General features: G+C 46.7%; 1 protein-coding gene across 5 annotated transcripts in view; it reads left to right on the top strand.

The window, feature by feature from the left end:
• NCOR2 (nuclear receptor corepressor 2) overlaps positions 1 to 18,333 on the top strand; it is a 2,813,293-nt gene that overhangs the window by 1,205,913 nt on the left and 1,589,047 nt on the right. For all 5 annotated transcript variants that reach the window (XM_069619703.1, XM_069619702.1, XM_069619704.1 and 2 more), the window contains exon 10: positions 3,556 to 3,728. In XM_069619703.1, coding sequence (XP_069475804.1) covers positions 3,556 to 3,728 — 173 coding nt within the window. The remainder of the gene's footprint in view (positions 1 to 3,555; positions 3,729 to 18,333) is intronic.

The following is an 18,333-nucleotide window of genomic DNA, read 5'->3' as shown; positions in this document are numbered from 1 at the left end:
ATAATTCTTCGCTTTTTCTGCGGATTGTTTTTTTACTCCCTGTTAAGGCGAGATATTTCAATTTGAGTTCTATACCCGAAAAGCTTGACCAATCCTTATTTAGTAACTAGTTCTAATCAGGCTTTTTCTCTTCTCTTACATTCACTGGGTATGTTCGTCGTTCTCATCCACCTCCTGGTCAGTCTCTCATGATTGAGAATTTCTGCTCCTGCATTCTTTCTCTCACCAGGATCTGTCCCTTGTTTTGTCTTCTGCATCCTCAGCGTTCCGCTTCTGTGTTATTGCCTTTCGCGAGGGTCCGCATTGGAGAAGCAAGTCTTCACGTCTGTGGCATTCTCCTTCCACATACGTCTCCTCTGCCTACTGCAATCCGTCTTCCAGGCCTTTGTCTACACTGCCCGTATTCTTGCGTGACTTCTGTCTTTAGTGACGTCATCCCATGATCGTTGCGGCTTCCTGGGTCCTTTTCTCTAATTTTATTTCCGTGTTCTTTGTTACCTTGGTTACTTGTCAATAATTACAATTACTTCCTTGTTTTTCTTTATTTTTTTAGGTCATCATACATTTTCCAATGTTACGACTGTTTTCAATATATTTATCCTTTTACAGTCTTAAGTTTTCTTAAGTCTCTGTTTCTTCGAGGTGTTATCCAGGTAATTCTAGGCGTAGGAGTTTATGCTGCCACATTCTTTCAATTGCCATTGTTCCTCACAAATCCTATTAATTTTAATTTTTTTAGTTTTTTGTTATGGTCGTTTTTTAATTCCACCCGACAAAGTAGGTCAGTCCACGATTACCAGGGGCTCATTGGATCCTTTTTTGTTCATGTTTCGAAGGGGTTTCTTCATGCTGGTGCCTGTTTTCTTTATATTTAATTATTCGGACCTTTCATTTAAGCCCAATTACATACATCTTGTTAGGAAGATGAATTCTTTTTGTTTCTTTAATAAATTATTTCGGTCAAAATTGATGTCATTACTTATCTTCACTTGAAAAATGACTGACCATGTTAGTTCTTCTGCTCTGTGTATCTTTTCTATGAAATGTCCTACTAATGGTGCTGCATGGGTACGGTTCTTTATACAGCTCTTACGTTCTGTTATCCTTGTTTTAACCTTTAGTTCTGTTTTGCCCACATAGAGAATTTTGCATGGGCACCAGATGGCATATACCACAAATTTCGAATTGCAATTCGTCAATTTCTCTTGTTTCCATTTTGATTCCAGTCCCAAGTCAATTTCTGTTGTCTTCTTAGTCTGCTGGCAGCATGTGCAGTTTCCACAGGGTTAGTGTCCCATTGGTGCCTTCATTCCCCACTTTTCTGTTAATATTGGTTGTTTTCTTCTTTGTATTGTGATATCATTTCTCATCAGCTGATCCTTAATGGTTTTACTCCTTCGGTCAATGGTTTCTGTATTAGAACAATACTTTTTTTCCAGAATCTTCCAGTTTCGATAAAGGATTTTTCTAATTCTGTTTGACAGATTGCTGTATGTATTTGCAAAGACTATACCGTCTTTTTTATTTTTCATTGGTTTGTATTGGTACTCGAGTAAGGCAATTCTGTTGTTGTTGTCTGCTCTTTTCATCGCTTTCTTCGTCGACCTCGCTGGGTATCCTCGGTTTTGCAGATTTTTTCTCAGCTTTGTTGCTCCCTCTCTTTAGTCTTCTCTATTAGTGCTATTATGTTTGAGACTCAAAAATTGCCCTAAGGGCAAATTGTCACGTATATGGACTGGATGGAAGCTTTGATAGTGAAGAATGGCATTCTGGTCTGTCTGTCTTTTCTTTGTCTGCCAATCTCCCAGAAATAAAAATAAACTATTTGCACAAAGGGCAAACCCTGGTGCGTGAATAGCAATCGCGCTCCAGCAAGGGGGGCGTAAATTGCTTGGGCCTGCTCAGGGTGGCGGGCCGTTACCGGCCATGTATTCCCCCCTGCTCGGGCATGACAGCTACATTCTTTCATTCCTGTTATGTGGCAGCTACATGTATTTCGTTTGGCAGTTATTGGAGCATATTTTAACTTCCAGGATAAGGCCCTTTTCATCACATCCAGTAGTTAGAAGGCATTTGGGGGGACTGATTTGCAATGACTAATGAAGCTGTGACCCGTCAAAAGACCTCACCCAGTGTGCACTTTTTTTTAGGAACCTCATTCTCCAGCTGATTTCACTCTACACTGCTTAGACGTCCGGAAGGTGTAAGTTTTATCTGGACAGGACAAAACAGATCAGGAAATTGGAGCCTTTTTGGTCACCTTCACAGTGGCCCAAGCTTGGGTTCTCCAGCTGCAAAGTGGCCATAGCCAGGTCGTTGTCCCAGGGATGAACTCCTGCTTTTCACTCCAAAACATTCTCCTCTGAAGGGGCTTTATGCTTGTTCGCTCTGTGCAAAAGATACGGTCATGGCTTTTCAGCATTCAATCCCTTGGGATGTTATCAGCAAGGCAGCCACGTCCACTCCTTCAGCCATCTGTAAGCCATATTGTTTAGACTCACACACTCGCGCCATGTTCAGACTAGCTGTACTCCGTAATTGCTTCTTACACCCTAGAGAGTTTCCCCTCCAAAGGTGCTCCATATGATATCTCCCATCAGTATGGAGGAAAGGGTACAGGATGTAGGAGTAAGAAACACTTACTCACTTTAGTACTTTAGTACTCCTAGTTAATATCCCCTTTCTTCTATATGATCCACCTACTGCCCCCCCATAAATCAGTTAGTAGTAGCCAAAGAGCAGGAAAAGGGCTGATAGGCGTTGTCAGCATGGGCGAGGCATGCAATGTTAAGGCACGCCCTTGCAGGCTTCAAATGTACAGGGAAGATGGCTCTGGTCCTATCCCCGTTCAACAGGCTCCCGTCATTATGGAGGAAAGCGGACTCTGGACCAAGAGTGCAGTAGTCACTTGTCAGTAACTGTCTCATGACTATATATGCATGTGGCAACAGGTGCCTGCAGACCCCCTCCCTGCCCCCCCCCCATGAGCTTGTGCCCTGAGCGACCGCACAGACTGCCCATGCCTAGGGCTGACCCTGGGTATAATAAGATGCAGAATTATGAAAGGAACTTTAGGTAATTTCCCATTGTAACTGGAGAGCATCGCATGTGAGGGACATTATTGGCACCATGGACACCCTATTTTTCACGCTCGCATGTCTGTATTCTGTTAAATTGTTCAGCATTTATTTAGTAAAGTACCATTCACTCCGACCCCAAAAATGACATTCCCAATATGGTGCTGTTGGGGTTATGGATGTTTTTGGTTAGAATGCTAACCACCTAAAATGGGAACTTCTATTCTTCAGTTCTCCTATTCCAAATTTGGTTTAAGTAATACCTTTCATACCAAAATAGAGGATATGTTAAATTTTGTTTAGAGTTTCTAGAAAATGAAATGTTTTGGAAAAATACACATTTGTCCTGTCTTGTCTTTCTATGCTGTTCTGAACTTGTCATATGCCCTATGCCGTTGACTGAAAAGATGGAAAAAAGGGTTGGGCCCTTTACGTTTACTCCAAGCAGTTCTTAGATCTGACTGTCGTCTTCCTCCAGGAGCAGAAGTTTTGTCAGCGCTACGACGAGCTGATGGAAGCCTGGGAAAAGAAGGTAGAGCGCATTGAGAATAACCCACGGCGGCGAGCCAAGGAAACCAAAGTCCGGGAATACTACGAGAAGCAGTTCCCAGAGATTCGGAAGCAGAGGGAGCTGCAGGAGCGCATGCAGGGGTAAGGATTTCATAAGTCATGGGATTCAAAGGATATCAACTGCCATTCATTAGGATATATCCTACAAAGTAATGTTACTGCCCGCGTCGAGAGAGGAGTGGATAACCTCTTAGAAGTGGTTCTCTGGACATGCATGCCTGAGAGAATGATCTCATTGATTACATTGTGACTGTATTAGTGTGGGCATCTATTCTGGGGAGGTGCTGGTATTGAGGGGGGAGTTGATGGGTGTGTTGAATAAGAATCACTAGAGGGGGAGAAAGATGTCCTCTGCCCCAGCTTGATGCCATTACCCCCAAAAGGGACAGGGCGTTTGATTAGCAGCAATGGGTGTAAAACAAGGTTCTGCAACGTTTGGCTCTTTAAACTGTTTGACTGCAGCTGGCATCAGCCCTATGCAGCATAGTCAGTGGTGAGGCATCATGGGAGTTGTAGGCTTGGCATTGCACGTCTCCTTCCAACAACTAGAGCGCAGTGTGGGCTTGCGTGCTCTACTGATCTTCATAGCTCCGTTCCTACTCCTCGTCCCTGTATTTCCAAAGGATTCCCTATATATGGGATTCATAGTTCTTATTCTATTTTCAGGATATTGTAGAATGCAATCAGCAGGTATTGTAGGTTGTTGAAGGGGATTACTCCAATATGCCATCAGGGCATGGAGAATGGAGGGGTTATGCCTGAAAGGAAAAGGGGAATACCATGTCTCATCTGAACTCCTGACTCCACCCCCCTGCCCTCCTCCCCCCCGCAGCTCCCTCCCAGGGTCGCCTTCCCCATGTGGTCCTCCCTCATATAGCCGCCCCCAGGGTCAGGATCAGGTAGCGGCTGCCGTCCCCTGGCCACATGGGAAGAGGCTACCTCTGGGACAGGAGTGATGACCTCATCAGATTTGTCACACTGCCCAAGGTCCTCTGCCATAGAGTTGACGGTAAAGACTTCCAAGGAGGAAGCACGATATTCCTCCATTCAAACACACTAGCGGACCATTTGAAGTGGCTTGCTGGTTTGGCTAAGGCTTGCCTGCTGCTGAGACAACCGATAACCAGGATCGTTCCCGCTGGAGTTGTCAGCTCCTGGAAGTGCTCTTTGGTCGCTTTCCTGGCTGGGAACCACAGAAGGACTAACCTTATCATGCAGTACATGTACGGTGTCCCCAAGCAACCAGGAAGCTGTGGGACAGCTATGAGATATTTTTCTCACCACAAGCCTCTTTCAAGCCTTGATTTAAGCCAGTTACTGCTGGAGGATATGATATGGCATTTATAACACGCCTATACACAAGTGTTTCAAGGCGCGACAAGGCAAGGGAGGGGGAACAGAGAGAAGACGGACAACAATCCTACTAGGCCAGGTGTCATTCAGATCGCACAAGTACATGAGAAGGGGAAAGGGGGGGAGGGGGAGGGGCAGTGCAGTTCATGGGATAATAGAATAAATAAACAATAAGTGAAAGTACGGCCAGCAGGTGGCAAGTGCAAGGGTAAGTGCAGACATCGGGTGCTGGTGGTGGGGCTGTGGGGATACAGAAAAACAGTCCCCAAGTCCAGGAATTGCCAGGAAGGCAGTGCAGGTGTGTGTGACTGGCGGGGGAGGGCCCTGGGCCCAAGATCAGACTGTGGCCAGGTAACCAGTGCAGATTCCGTTTCAGCCAGGAGGTCAGCAGGAGAGAGGAGGAGAAAAGGCAGAAGCAAAGAGAAAGGTTTTGAGTTGCTTCCGGAACTGGAGATGGTTCTCCTCAAGTTTCAGGGAGGCTGTTCCAGAGGGTGGCCCGAGCCGAAGAGATTTACCACCAACTCGTTGCTTGAAGAAGCGACTGACCCTGAGGGAGTTGGATGCAGCTGAGCGAAGAGCTTGAGAAGGAAGATATTTAGGAAGAGAGAGTTGAAGGTATTGAGGCCTTAGGCCCCTGAAGGCCTTGTGAACAATGCAGAGGGGTTTGAACTTAATCCTCGCAGCCACTGGGAGCCAGTGCAGAGATATCAGTCCTAGAGGGATACGATCCCTGGGATTGAGGCCAAGGACAAGTCTCATCGATCATATCTAATCACACCCGTCAATCATATCTAACCAATTGTATTTTCTCTATGCCGACTCAATTCATTGAGAGCAAGCAAGCTGACCGTCACAATGCTGTCTTGACTCATTTGAAAGCTTCAAGAATCCGGGCTCGAAGTCATAGACCCACTTAAGAAGTTAAAGGTGTTCAAAATGTTCCTGGTCCCCTGGCATGGTTTTAGGGGCCCTGAAGGCAAGCGTCCCCAAACAGCACGATCCTCCCCGCAATGAGAGACAATGAAGGACTCTCCCAAAATGGGAATAAGGCCAAGACAGAGTGCGGGTGAGCGTAAATGGGAGTTTATCAATCAGAATAGGGCATGCAAAGAACTCTGCAAACTCCGAGAGCGCTCTGTCTGACAATAGCAAAGACAGGCGTATATATTTACAAAAAACGTCATAAGAACCTACACACTATAGGGGGCACAAATTCATGGGGATTGGGTGGCGACGACTAACTATAGGTGCTGCTGTGATGTGGTTGGCTTTGGCTGGAAGACGTCATTGGGCAGCCTCGTGGGTTGGGCTGGGCCTGGCCGGGTGGCGGAGTTCATCCAGGCGGTGTTGTGGGGCCATCGTGACCAGTGGCAGAGATGAATGTCTCTTCCTGACTTATTAGCCCTATGCCATGCACACCGCAGTCATTCGAGCAGTTTTAGCATTATCTTCTTCAGTAAATCTTACAATAGGTTATACAACAGGTTAATGCAACACAGGAGGAATGCACCTTGTGAGGGGACTGGAGGTAATACGTCAGGGCATGGTTACCGGTGTCCTGTTGACCGGGGCCATAGGTCGAGGGGCTAAGCTTCAGGGCCTGGCACGGGCGGTACATGTCTTTCTGCCTTGTTAGAAGTTGTTATGGATGTTCCGCTGTGTGTTGTCAAAGTGTTGGGTGTCTTTATTGCACAGGGCCATAAGTCCGAGGTGGTCCGGTGGGTTGCGTGGTTTACGAGGGGGCGCGTACGTTCAGGCAGAGGTTTACTGCTGTGCTGTAAATAATGCAGGTGGCGGGTGGTGGCCTTGGGTGCTACAGAGGGGGTTACAAATCTTTGAAGCGGCTCCAGTCTGGTTGGGGGAGGTAAAGCAGCGCGGCGCGGTCTCTGCTCTCATGCCTTTGGCAGCCCTCACAGGGTGGGAGGGGGAATGGCCTTGCAAGTATTTCACAAAGGTATCTCCCTCGTGTGTTGCTGAGTTAGGTAAAAACATTAAACATTTGAACATTCTATAATACTTATTCAAATCCTTTTTAAAACATGCATTTCAACTTTGCTGGATGTGTCTCGATTATACCCAGTCTGAACACAGTATTCGTACACTATGTTTTAACAACTACAGTATTTAATTATATGCATATATATTTGCAGTAAGTGAGGTAGTAGTCGGGTTGGTGGAATACATAGAAAATGACTCGCCACTGTACGTGACGGGGGTGGCCCATAAGAAGCTTAGACATACACACATAACAAGTGCATTTCTTGCGCATCCTTCACATGAGTTCCACAGTATGGTTACATTCGTTTTCTCGTGTATTCTAGCAGCATTAGTTCAGTTATGGCGCGAGCCCATGGGGTGTAAGTTTCTCAGTAATACACGTAACAAATAGATTCTTGGTGCGTTCCTTTATTATTAGCATCCAACTGCAATGGTATATGCTCATCATTGCTTATATCATGGGGGCATGATCTCTTTTAATTATACATCTTACAGGCTTTTATAATATAAGGGATTTTATGAAAGGAAAGCATCCTTTGCAAGTAGTTTAAACATTAATATACGAGGATTGTCAGGCCTGTGACGACCATTTTACTGTTCATTTCATTTTGCCTAGGCCTGCTGGCCGGGTCATGCTGGGAGCGATGATACGATACACTGCGGAAGGTGACTGTTACAATGTTAGTGCATTACACTGGCTCATGTCCTTCTGGTTCGTGGGAACGGGCTCGCAGCGGATCTACCAGGGTGCTGCGGCAACAAGGATGACTGAAACCCTCCAAGGGTGGGGGCCGCGCTACAGCGCGCTGAGCTCACACCATCTTTACCAGACAAAATGGTGTCTAGGCCTAGCTAAATTTTAATACGTGTGGGCAATTAATACGTGCGGGCAATGTCTCCAGTGGGTGAGCCCTCCACCACCTGGGCCCGGGTGGCATGAGGAGACGCCCAAGAGAGCCATAGTCCTCACCTGGGGAGAAAGTGCAGGCGAGGGGGGTCGTCTTGGACCAGTCCTCCCCTACATTTCCCCCCTTTCGTTACTAAAGTAACGAATTCTTTAAATCGTCTATCCTCCTACATTCTGCCTCGTCCATCACTGCCTCATCCCATGCCGGAGTTCCTTTGATGGGCATCCATGCCCTGCACACTGCTCTTAAGCTCTCACCTCTCCGGGCATATTCATCTGGAGTACACGTTAGATATATGCACCCACCATCTGCTTCTAAATCTACCCAAACTTCCTCATACCATTCTAGTATACGGGGCTCTTTGATGGTGGTGTGCCACAACTTATCTACAATATCTTTATCGTGGTATATGGGCACCAGTTGGTACCTGGGCGAATTATCTATCCCTGTTTGTACTTGTGCTTCTTGCATTGTTTTTATTGTACCGTGTGAGTTGCCCATTGTCACCATCATCATTGCACCATTTGGTACTGCGTTAGCACAGACTCGAAGACCCACCTGGCACAGGCAAAAAAGTAGAAGGAGGAACACAACAGCTGGTATTAAAAATTTCACAGTTGTTCCAAGCCATGAGGGAACCCAGGAGAAGATGTTGTCGAACCAGGTACTCGCTTCTGCTCCACCTTCCATTTTCATTTTTTCTCCTAGGTTGTGGACTGCTTCGATCACATGGGACAGGGAGCCATTCTCTGCGTCTTCGGAAGGTACGAAAGTGCAGCAGGCACTTCCTATTTTTCGGCAAACACCACCGTCCATCGCTGTCAACAGGTCCAGGACATACCTGTTTTGCATGGTCATTAGTCGTAAAGCTCTTAGTTCCACTTTGATTATATTGAATCCTTCTTCAGTGTCGTTCGCCAGCTGAATCAGTTCCCAGCGTGTTATTTGGAGCCATTTTGCATTTGCCCTTGCTTGGACACTTGAGACTAGTGAGGCAAAGAATGTTTCTGCTGAGCTGAATAATCGATATTTGTCTGGGATCTGGGCCAATAGTTCTGATGATGCCTTTGATATGTAATTTGATGCTCGTCTTTTACGGGTCAGCACTTCTCCCTTGCTCCCAGAAGACAGGACATATATTTGTGACTCTGCAGTGGGTTGAGCCACACTCTGCATGCGTTCCTGTGTCCTTTTGCTCCCATCGATGTGGCTTTCTGGTATCACCATTAGGGCTGAGTGCAGAGTGGCCATTGAGCAGCTGCCACTCCATGACTGGGGGAGGTGTAGGTATGCCTGTTTGCCGCACACCCAGTACGTGTCCATGAGGGCCGCAGTCCCTTTCTTTAGGTCTGGGATGGTGAGGGTCTTGTTGCAGTTCTTGTTTGTTCCCATGGGGGTTCTCCCTTCTCCTTTAAAGCACAGTTTATAGTCCATTTCGCTCTGTAGTTTGAATGGCTTTTCAATGGCAGTTACCCAATTTAGCTTCGAAATGTGTTCTCTCCATACTGGTGTACATGTTTCCTCTATCCACTGTAATTTATCCGGCGCCACACCTCTTAGTGCTTCCGCTTTGCACAGCACTTCTTCATCCTTCCGCTTGTTGTCAGAAAAAAATGTCCCTCCTATCACAAAAAATGGTTCTTTCAAACATACTACTCCTGCCGTTTTTGGGTAACATGTTTTCTCGTTCTGCAGCATTTGAAAAGTCACTTCGTGTGCCTGGAAGGTGTTCTTAATCCTGCACAGCGTGAGATGAAGGAGACACTGGGCATCCACAATAGGCAACTCTTTGGGTAACAATACTTTGGGTGTACCTGATGCATGGGGGATGAGGGAACAGACATAACAGCTTTCGTTTGTTGTCTGTTTAGCTGTGGCACTCATGTCTGCATACCACTTATTTGTTTGATGGGGGTGTCGTGGGTCTTCCATCTTATCTAGACCTAGCCCATAATACTCATCATACTTCTTCCTCCCTGTTTCTCTCTTTCGTCTGGTGTTCTTGTTACTCATGTACTTCCCAACCCCCTGAGCAGTGGGCAAACTAGACCCCCCTTTCTCATTCCCGCCCCCCTGGGCCCATTCATCATATAGTATTTCGTGCATTTCTAGTAGTTTTTCGTTTTCTTTCCTGACGCTATCTGGCAGATTGTTTCTTGGAATGTGGGCAAGTTTACTGGTGGGGGTGTCATACAACCATGATATGGCAGACGGGTTTCGATCGTTGAGACTATGGGCATTGTAACTGGATACCCCTGGTGGAGACACTGTGTTGCTCTGCATTTCACCATGTGGCTTTTCTCTTTGTGCGGTCACAACACTTGATGGTGTGGTATGATACCCCCAGACAAGTTTATTTCCGTCCCATATCAAAAAATCACCTTCCCTGGTATTGACATCTGCAGTTGTATTGGGCCCGGTGGTACTGTTAATTGGTCCAGTAGTGTTATTACTCCCTCCCCCCTCGTACATCTCGATAGAGATGAACGCTATAAACCAATATGTAACCAAGCCAAACATTATCATAAAAAACAATGTGATGCATACTGACAATCCACACTCATACGAATATCTACATCTTTCATATACTAATTCTCTCATTCTACTAATTCTATCCGTTGCAGGCTGCCCGTTAGATGCCATGGAAGCTCCTGTTTGAGATATAAAAGTGCATTAAATGCATGCATGTAAACGTTTTGCTGGCACCATCTGTGCCAATACATTTGACAGGGAATGGAAGCGGGTGGGGGTGCGGGGGAGGGGTATTCACAGACAAGGGTGTATACAAGTTATAATATTATTATTTCACTAATTATACATCACTCACCTACATAAAAAAAAAGGAAATCACACACACACACACACCCTTCTTTTTTTTTTTTTTTTTTTGTGATATCCTTGTCAGTTATTATTTCGTTCAGTTCCAGTGCTGACATTATTCCATTCAGGTCCAGTGTTGACACACACACTCACGCAAGTCGATATTTAGACATCTTACTCATTTGCATCGTTTGCTGTTGTCTGTGCCTCCTAGTCTATCTCCTCGTGTACATTGCTGTATGCTTTTCGTACGTCGGTTAAGTGCACCCAATATCTCAAACCCTTCACCTTTACTGCTGTGGGCGTGCAAAATATTACTTCGTATGGGCCATGAAATTGTGGTGCATTCCACCGACGCACGAAGCTTCTGACATAAATTGAGTCACCTGGCATTAACTGTAGCTGCTGCTCTGGCTCCGTGACAGATCCTGTTACATTTCCCTCTTCTCTAGTGAAGGGTGGGGAGAGTTGCTTCGATATTGCGCGCGCTGCCCTTGTTAATTTTCTTAGGTAGTCTGTGAACTCATCCCCCAATATTGCGGCGCTTCTGTGAGCATCTGAGTGTTCACGCAGTGGAGAGTGTGCTGTGTTCATTCTTCTCCCAGTCACGATCTCGTGTGGGGACAAGTGGTGGTCTTTACTTGGTTGATTTCTCAACTCAAATAGAGCCAGGGGTAGACAGTAAATCCAATTTTTCTTTAATGAGAAGCATAGTTTTGATAATCTGCCCTTTAACAGGCCGTTCATCTTTTCCACTACGCCATTACTTTGTGGATGATAAATCGAACATAATTTATGTTTTATACCCAATAACGTGGTGACTTCCTTGAAAAGTTCATTCACAAAGTGAGAGCCGTTGTCTGACCGTATTACGTCACAAATTCCCCAGCGCGGGAACACTTCCCTCATTAGGAACTTGGCGGCGCTTTTGGCATCAGGTCGTGCACATGGTCCCGCTTCCACCCACCTTGAAAATGGGCATACCACCACGATCATGTACCGCGAGCCATTACACCTTTCCCCCATGTCTGCATAATCTATATGCAGTTCTCTGAAGGGGCCAATGGGTTTGGGAATTGTTCCCCGGAGTGTGCGTAATGTCATTCCTGCGTTGTATATTTGGCATGTTGTACATTCCATTGTCAATCGAGACACATGTTCCTGGAGACAGGGCACAAACCATTCTTCCTGTATCTCTGCTGCGATGTGCTGCTTGGTGTTGTGTGCGGGGAAGTGTAACTGTTGAAATGCAACTTCTAGTAACTGTAGTGGCATTACCACTTTCCCTGAGTTATTTTGCCGCCATAGTAGATCTGTCCCTGATTGGCTGCATCCCCGTTTCGTCCATGTTAGTTTTTCTTCTGCACTAGCTCCTTCCTGTAATTCAAGTATTTGTGATAAGGGCATCATGTTATACCCTTCTGATAGTTCTTTGGTTGTTGTGTTCTTGATCATGAACTCACCGGTGTCGTATTTCTGAAAATAGGAAGCCTCCTTGGCGGCAGCGTCTGCTGCCGCGTTCCCTAAAGACACAACGTCTGAGTTGGAGGTATGGGCCTGGCACTTCACTATTGCTACGGCAGTAGGGTTTTGTAGGGCCTCAATTAATTCTTTTAACAATTCTGCATGCTGCACTGGTGTTCCATCTGCCCTTCTGAAACCCCTACGGCCCCATCTTGCTAGACCTCCATGTACGGTCGTTGTCATGTAAGCTGAGTCTGTGTATATTGTAACTGCACAGCCCTTTGCTGCGTGTAGTGCCTCTATGAGCGCAACCAGTTCTGCTGCCTGTGCAGAGTAATGCGACGGGAGGCGGTACTGTACTAATGTTTCAAACTCACCTTCCTCTAATCTCACTACCGCCATGCCAACGTGTTTTTCTCCCGTGTCCATATCAATTGATGCGGACCCATCCACAAAGTACACTTCCCCCTCGCTGAGAGCGTTTTCACACACCACTGTGCCCCTCCCCTCCTTCTCCTGTGTGGGTTGCGCAATCGTGATTTTGCATGTCTTCTACTGTGCACGCTTCTGTAATGAATGTGGCGGGGTTCACTGTTTTACATCTCACTATGTGAATGTTGGCGCTGGACAATATAATCTCGTATGCTGTTGCCCGCTGTGTGGTCAGTGTGCTTTTTGATCTTTCAAGTATTGCAAATAATGAGTGCTCCACAAACAATGTCACAGGGCATCCCATTACTATTGTGGCACTTTTTTCGATCGCAAATGCGGCTGCTGCGAGCGATTGTTCGCACGCGAAATGACCCTGCATCACGGCATCCAAAGTGCCACTATAGTAAGCTAGGGGCTTGTGTCCTAAGGATGTCTTTTGTGTCAGCACCGCTGTCATAAGTGTTCCTTTGCAATGGGAAAATAGGTAAAATTCGTGTCCATAATCAGGGTTTGCTAGTACTGGAGCACTTGAAATTAGCTCTTTCAGTGATTTGAACGATGTGCTCATTTCCTCTGACCATTTTATTTTTACATTCTCCTGTTGTGCTTCTTTGAGTGCTTGTAGGAGGGGCCTGGTGTATGCTGCATAGTCTAGTATCCATGCTCGGCAATAATTGCACATCCCCAAAAATTTCTGCATATCTTTCACTGTTGTGGGTTCTCCTACCAATCTTATTGCCTCTACCCTGTCGGGAATTATTCTTTTTCCATCTTTCGATATGAGCTGTCCCAGGTATAGGACCTCAGGCAGACAATACTGTAGCTTCTCCTTGTCTACCTTGTATCCTTTGTTGGCCAGTAAAGTCAGGAGCGTTGTTGAATCTTTTCTACACGTTTCTTTGTCTTGTGCACACACCAATAAATCGTCCACGTACTGAATAATCGTACTCTCTACTGATAGGTTCCCCAAGTCTTCATGCAATATGCGGTTGAATATGCTCGGGCTTTCACAGTATCCTTGTGGCAGTCTGCAGTGTTCATATCTTTTTCCCCCCAGTGTGAACGCTGTAAGGTATCTACTCTCTTCAGCCAGAGGTATCGAGAAGAATGCGTTTTTCAAGTCCACTACTGTAAAATGTGATGCGGTTTTTGGGATACTGCATAGTATGGATGCAGGGTTCGGGACAAGAGGGAACTCTTTTTGTATTACATCATTGAGGGGGCGTAAATCCTGTATCATCCGCCAAGATCCCCCCTTTGCTTTTTTAATTGGATAAATACATGTGTTACATGGGGAGTTTGAAGGCACTATTATTCCTTGTACTAGTAGTGCATTTATCGTCTCTTTTATCCCTTCTTCAGCTTCACGGGACAATGGATACTGTTTAACTCTTGGTAAGATAGCTCCTTGTTTTAGGTTTATTCTCACAGGTTGTACTCCGTGCAACAGCCCTACATCATGTGGGCCTGTTGTCCATAAATTGTTTGGTACTAGCCTCATGTCGTCATCAAAAAATGACGGTGGTGTTCCTACCACTGCCATCAATTGGACGGGGATCTCTCTGGCTTGGATCAAAATGTCACAGGGCATCGCTATTTCCATTACTATCTCACCATCTACTTCTGTGTCTGAAAAGAGATCCTCATCTGTTACCTCGCGTAGGGCAAGGTTGGCGTTTGTACACAGTACGGTGCGCCACTCACATCCTTCTCTGTCCATTCCAATCACAGCGATCCGTTTCGTTGATACCTGCACAGCGTGCAAATCCAACGACACCACTGATCCTGGTGTTGCATTCGGACACACTATGGGGCGGAAGAGGAATTCTGCTGGAATCCTCCAATCCATGTTTTTTAGCTCTGGGACTATGAGGGCCAAAGTCTTTAGCCCTGCAATAAACATCTCTTCCTTTTGTGGCAGCCCTCGTATTTCCTGTGTGGTTGTGTAGGCTTGCACTACCAACATTGCACGCAAGGGACATATCCCGGGTGTAGAACACACTATTCCTCCTTCGGTAAATGATATGGTCATGTTAAGTTTACTCATAAGATCCCTCCCCAGCAAATTTATCGGGGACTGTTCATAATACAGTAAGGGTGCTTTTACGGTCTTGCCCCCTATGGTTACATCCAAAGCTTCTGTGTAAGGAACTTCAATTACAGCCCCAGAGAACCCCTGCGTCTCTAACTTCCTGTTAGATAACGGGAATCGCCCTCTCTGACACATGATTTCTCCGCTCCCGAATCAACCATGAATATAAATTGCCTGTCTCCTATCTGCGCCCCCACCAATGGTTCCTCTGCTGCACTGTGGGTGGTAGATAGAACTGGACACGCAAGTGTTCTCTGTGGGCTGTCCTATGCGGGGTGTCTCATGGCCCCCCCTTCATTAAATACGTTACCTGAGACTACTGACATGCCGTTATAAGGTGCTGGTGCGGGGGCCCCGTTAGCTGCTGTCGCGAAAGGGTTGCCTGGTATATATTGCATGCTGTCGTTGTTAGGCATGTTTTGTGGGTGGTTCTGTGTTCTATATTGGGGTCCCTGTTGCTGGCTCGTGTTACCCTGGCTTGGATCTCTCAGTTGCTGTTGTCCCATCGGAAGGCCATATGGGCTTCCCGGATGGGGATGGCCATACTGTTCCACCTCCTGGAACCCGTTGTTTTGTCTATTTCTGCACTCCCTGGAGTAGTGTCCCCATCGCCCACAGTTCCAGCAACTCCCCTGAGGGCCCCTGGGACCCTGCCATCCACTTCCTCCCATTCCCCCATACCCCTGTGGTCCACCCCCTCTTCGGCTCCTGTACCCACCTCGTCCCCCTCGAGGGGTCCACTCTTGCCACTGCGGACCTCCACCCTGCTCCTGCTCGTTCCACTGCCGCTGTCCTGTTCCCGCCCAATTAGTTGCCATCCTTCCTTGTATTGCTATCAGCCCTCCCTCCTCATCTTCCCCCTCCCTGCTGTGTGGGAGCGCAGCTACTGCTGCTGCAACCTTCACTAACTTTGTCTGCACCAACTTCGCCTCGTCTGCCAATCTTTTCTGCGCCACCTCCTTCTCCCTCTCCTTTATTCGCTTACAATGGTGTACTATTATGCTCTGAATTTCCGGCCATCCCTTTGCTTCTATACCTGCTATTTTGTCAAGCGCCTTCTGCACTTCCTTTGGGAGCCCCCTTTTTATAATGAAGTAAAATAAAGATGTTGATTGATACCAGGGCGTGCCCGTTTCCGCTCTCCACATCTCTTGGACCCGAAAAATGTAATCCATAGCCTCCTCCCCGTCATTCATGGCACACTGCATCACGGACTGTAAGTCAGGTGTGTCTGGAAATGTTTCGCGTAAGGCGTCCCACACCCTAGCACGCACTGTGTTAAAGGAGGCCCCATCATGGCGGTCGCAATCTAATGTTACTCCCGGGAAACCGGCTTTAACCCATACTCTTTCAGCCTGGTCGCCCACCGCTGATACGAGCAGACTTTTCACATCTCCTACAGCTAGGGGTACCCCAGCTGTATGTTTTTCGAAGGCGTATATCCACTTACTAGCCCCTCCTGATAATGGGGGCAATAGCTTTAATAAATTAGCCTTATCCATCTGTGCCCATGGGATATAATTAGGCCTTCCTCCTCCCCTATGTATCAACGGGAGCTGTAGCTTTCCTTTCGTTGTTGCGTCCGGACCCGTTTTGGCTGCTGATGTTCCCATTGATGCCATTTTCCCCACTCTGTTCCTTAGTCGTCCCGTCCACTCATCATCTAGGGTTCTCATAGAACATGCACCTTCCTCCCCCTCGCTTCCCCCTCCTATTGCCATACTCAATCTGTCGCTTTCGTCTAGCTCTTCTCTAATATCACATAGTAATTCCTCTCTAAGTCCCCCGAGCCTTTCTTCGTTACCACCATCTTCCTCTCGGGTCCCTACTTCTATTATTCGCGTTGGTTCTTCCTCAATCCTAAACAGGATCTCGCCCTTCTTCCACCCCTCTTCGGGCCTTCTGCTTTCCTCTGATGCTCTAGACCTACGTCCAGCTCTAGTTGTATCCAGTGCTGTCCGTTCGCATATATTTTTTATCCTCGAGAGCTCATCTTTTGCTATCGACAGTCTTGATTCTAGATCATCTGTGAGTTTCTCTATGTCCACCCTTTGTGTACCCGCCTGGCCTCGCTCCCTTGTACTTTCATAAGGTGGGGGTGCAGTGGGCCGGTGGGGTGTGGTAGTTGTCGGGGGAGGTACATACGTTGGATCACTGTATCCTTCTGCGGGTACAGGTTTCTTTAATATCGGGTATAAACTTATTACCTCTACTGGTGGTGTTACACCTGGCAATTCTTTGATATCTTTCTGTAACACCAGTGGATTGTCTGTGGTAGATGGGAGATCAGGATTTGGTGCTGGCGCTTTAGGCGGTGGTACCTCTTCGAATAACCGCCAAAGATCTAATATTTCCCTCCTATTCTGCAGCTGTTTCCCTCGGTACTTCAAGAAAATGCATGTCATTACCATATCTAGAACGCTTTTGTCAAATGACCCTCCCTCTGGCCATATCTGGGGTAGCCCCTCTCCTTTCAGCTCGGTTACCCATTGGTCGTGGTATTTCTTAATCCGCTCCGCGTGCCCTGGAAGGCTTTTACAAATATGTGATAATGGTGTTTCAGGCCCCATCTCTGTGCGCCTTTCTAGTGCTTATGTGTCTCTGTATGTCTGCAACTCCAATGGTACTATAGTATCGATATTGTTTTTTCGTATTCTACTTCACATCCAGTGTTATGCTCGGTTGGGCTCTCCCTCCCTTAATTGCCCAATACAAAAACTGTCTGTACACAATTTCTACTTTGTTCTCTTCGGGGGACACATACAAGAGCAATCCATCATTTATTTTGACACTATCAAAAAGGTACCCACTCACGTCACTGTCTCAGCGTTGCTTCAAAAGAGGTTTTATCCGGTCACACTTACCATGACCATTTGACAATCATACATTTATAGCCGTTTTACACATTCGCAACATCAAAGTCGTCCCTTGACACATACGAGGTGCACACACCTCTTGGTAACACTCAGTACACCATTCACGCTGCCCTCCCTTTCCTCCCTAGCCGGCTGTCCCTGTCTATCTTACTTAGCGCATATGCATATATTTATAGGTTTTAACCTTCTCTCCCCCCTCTAGTAGGACCCTTGTTCTCTTACTTCTCTCCCAGGTTTGTGCTAATTCCGTTTTTATTCTCCCTCTACCCCTAAAGAAAAAAGAAAAAGAAGTAGTAGCGATCACTAATATATTCTCAGTGCCCCCTTTTGCTGAACACTTTTATCTTGTATTTCACTTCGTCATATATTCCCAGCACTAGTCAATATAGCACTATGCGGCGCCGCCTTCCACCCCCTTTCGGAGCTAGGTTCCCGTCACTTCTATCTCTTTATTCACCTCGTAATCCTAATGGCCATATGCAAAGAAAAAGAAAGGAAATTTTAGAGTAATCTTTAGTATATCTTCGTACCCCCTTCTCGTTCCCTGTCCTACCCTTCTCTCCCCGCTCCCTTTACAATCGCTCACACTCAGTACTCACGTGCCCGTCTTGAACCGATAGTCTCCGAAACTGGGTCCGTCCAGGCAGTGTCACCGTTAACTCAACAGTCAGCCCCGGCTCCGGCGAGCGGCACTCAAAGGGGATTTTTTTCCAATCGGGATCCCGTACCCTTTCTCATTGAGT

This window comes from Ambystoma mexicanum, chromosome 10 (assembly GCF_040938575.1).
Source record: "Ambystoma mexicanum isolate Mex_15411 chromosome 10, UKY_AmexF1_1, whole genome shotgun sequence".
In the NCBI taxonomy this organism is placed as follows: Eukaryota; Metazoa; Chordata; class Amphibia; order Caudata; family Ambystomatidae; genus Ambystoma; species Ambystoma mexicanum.
This window is presented reverse-complemented; position numbering and strand designations above follow the sequence as displayed.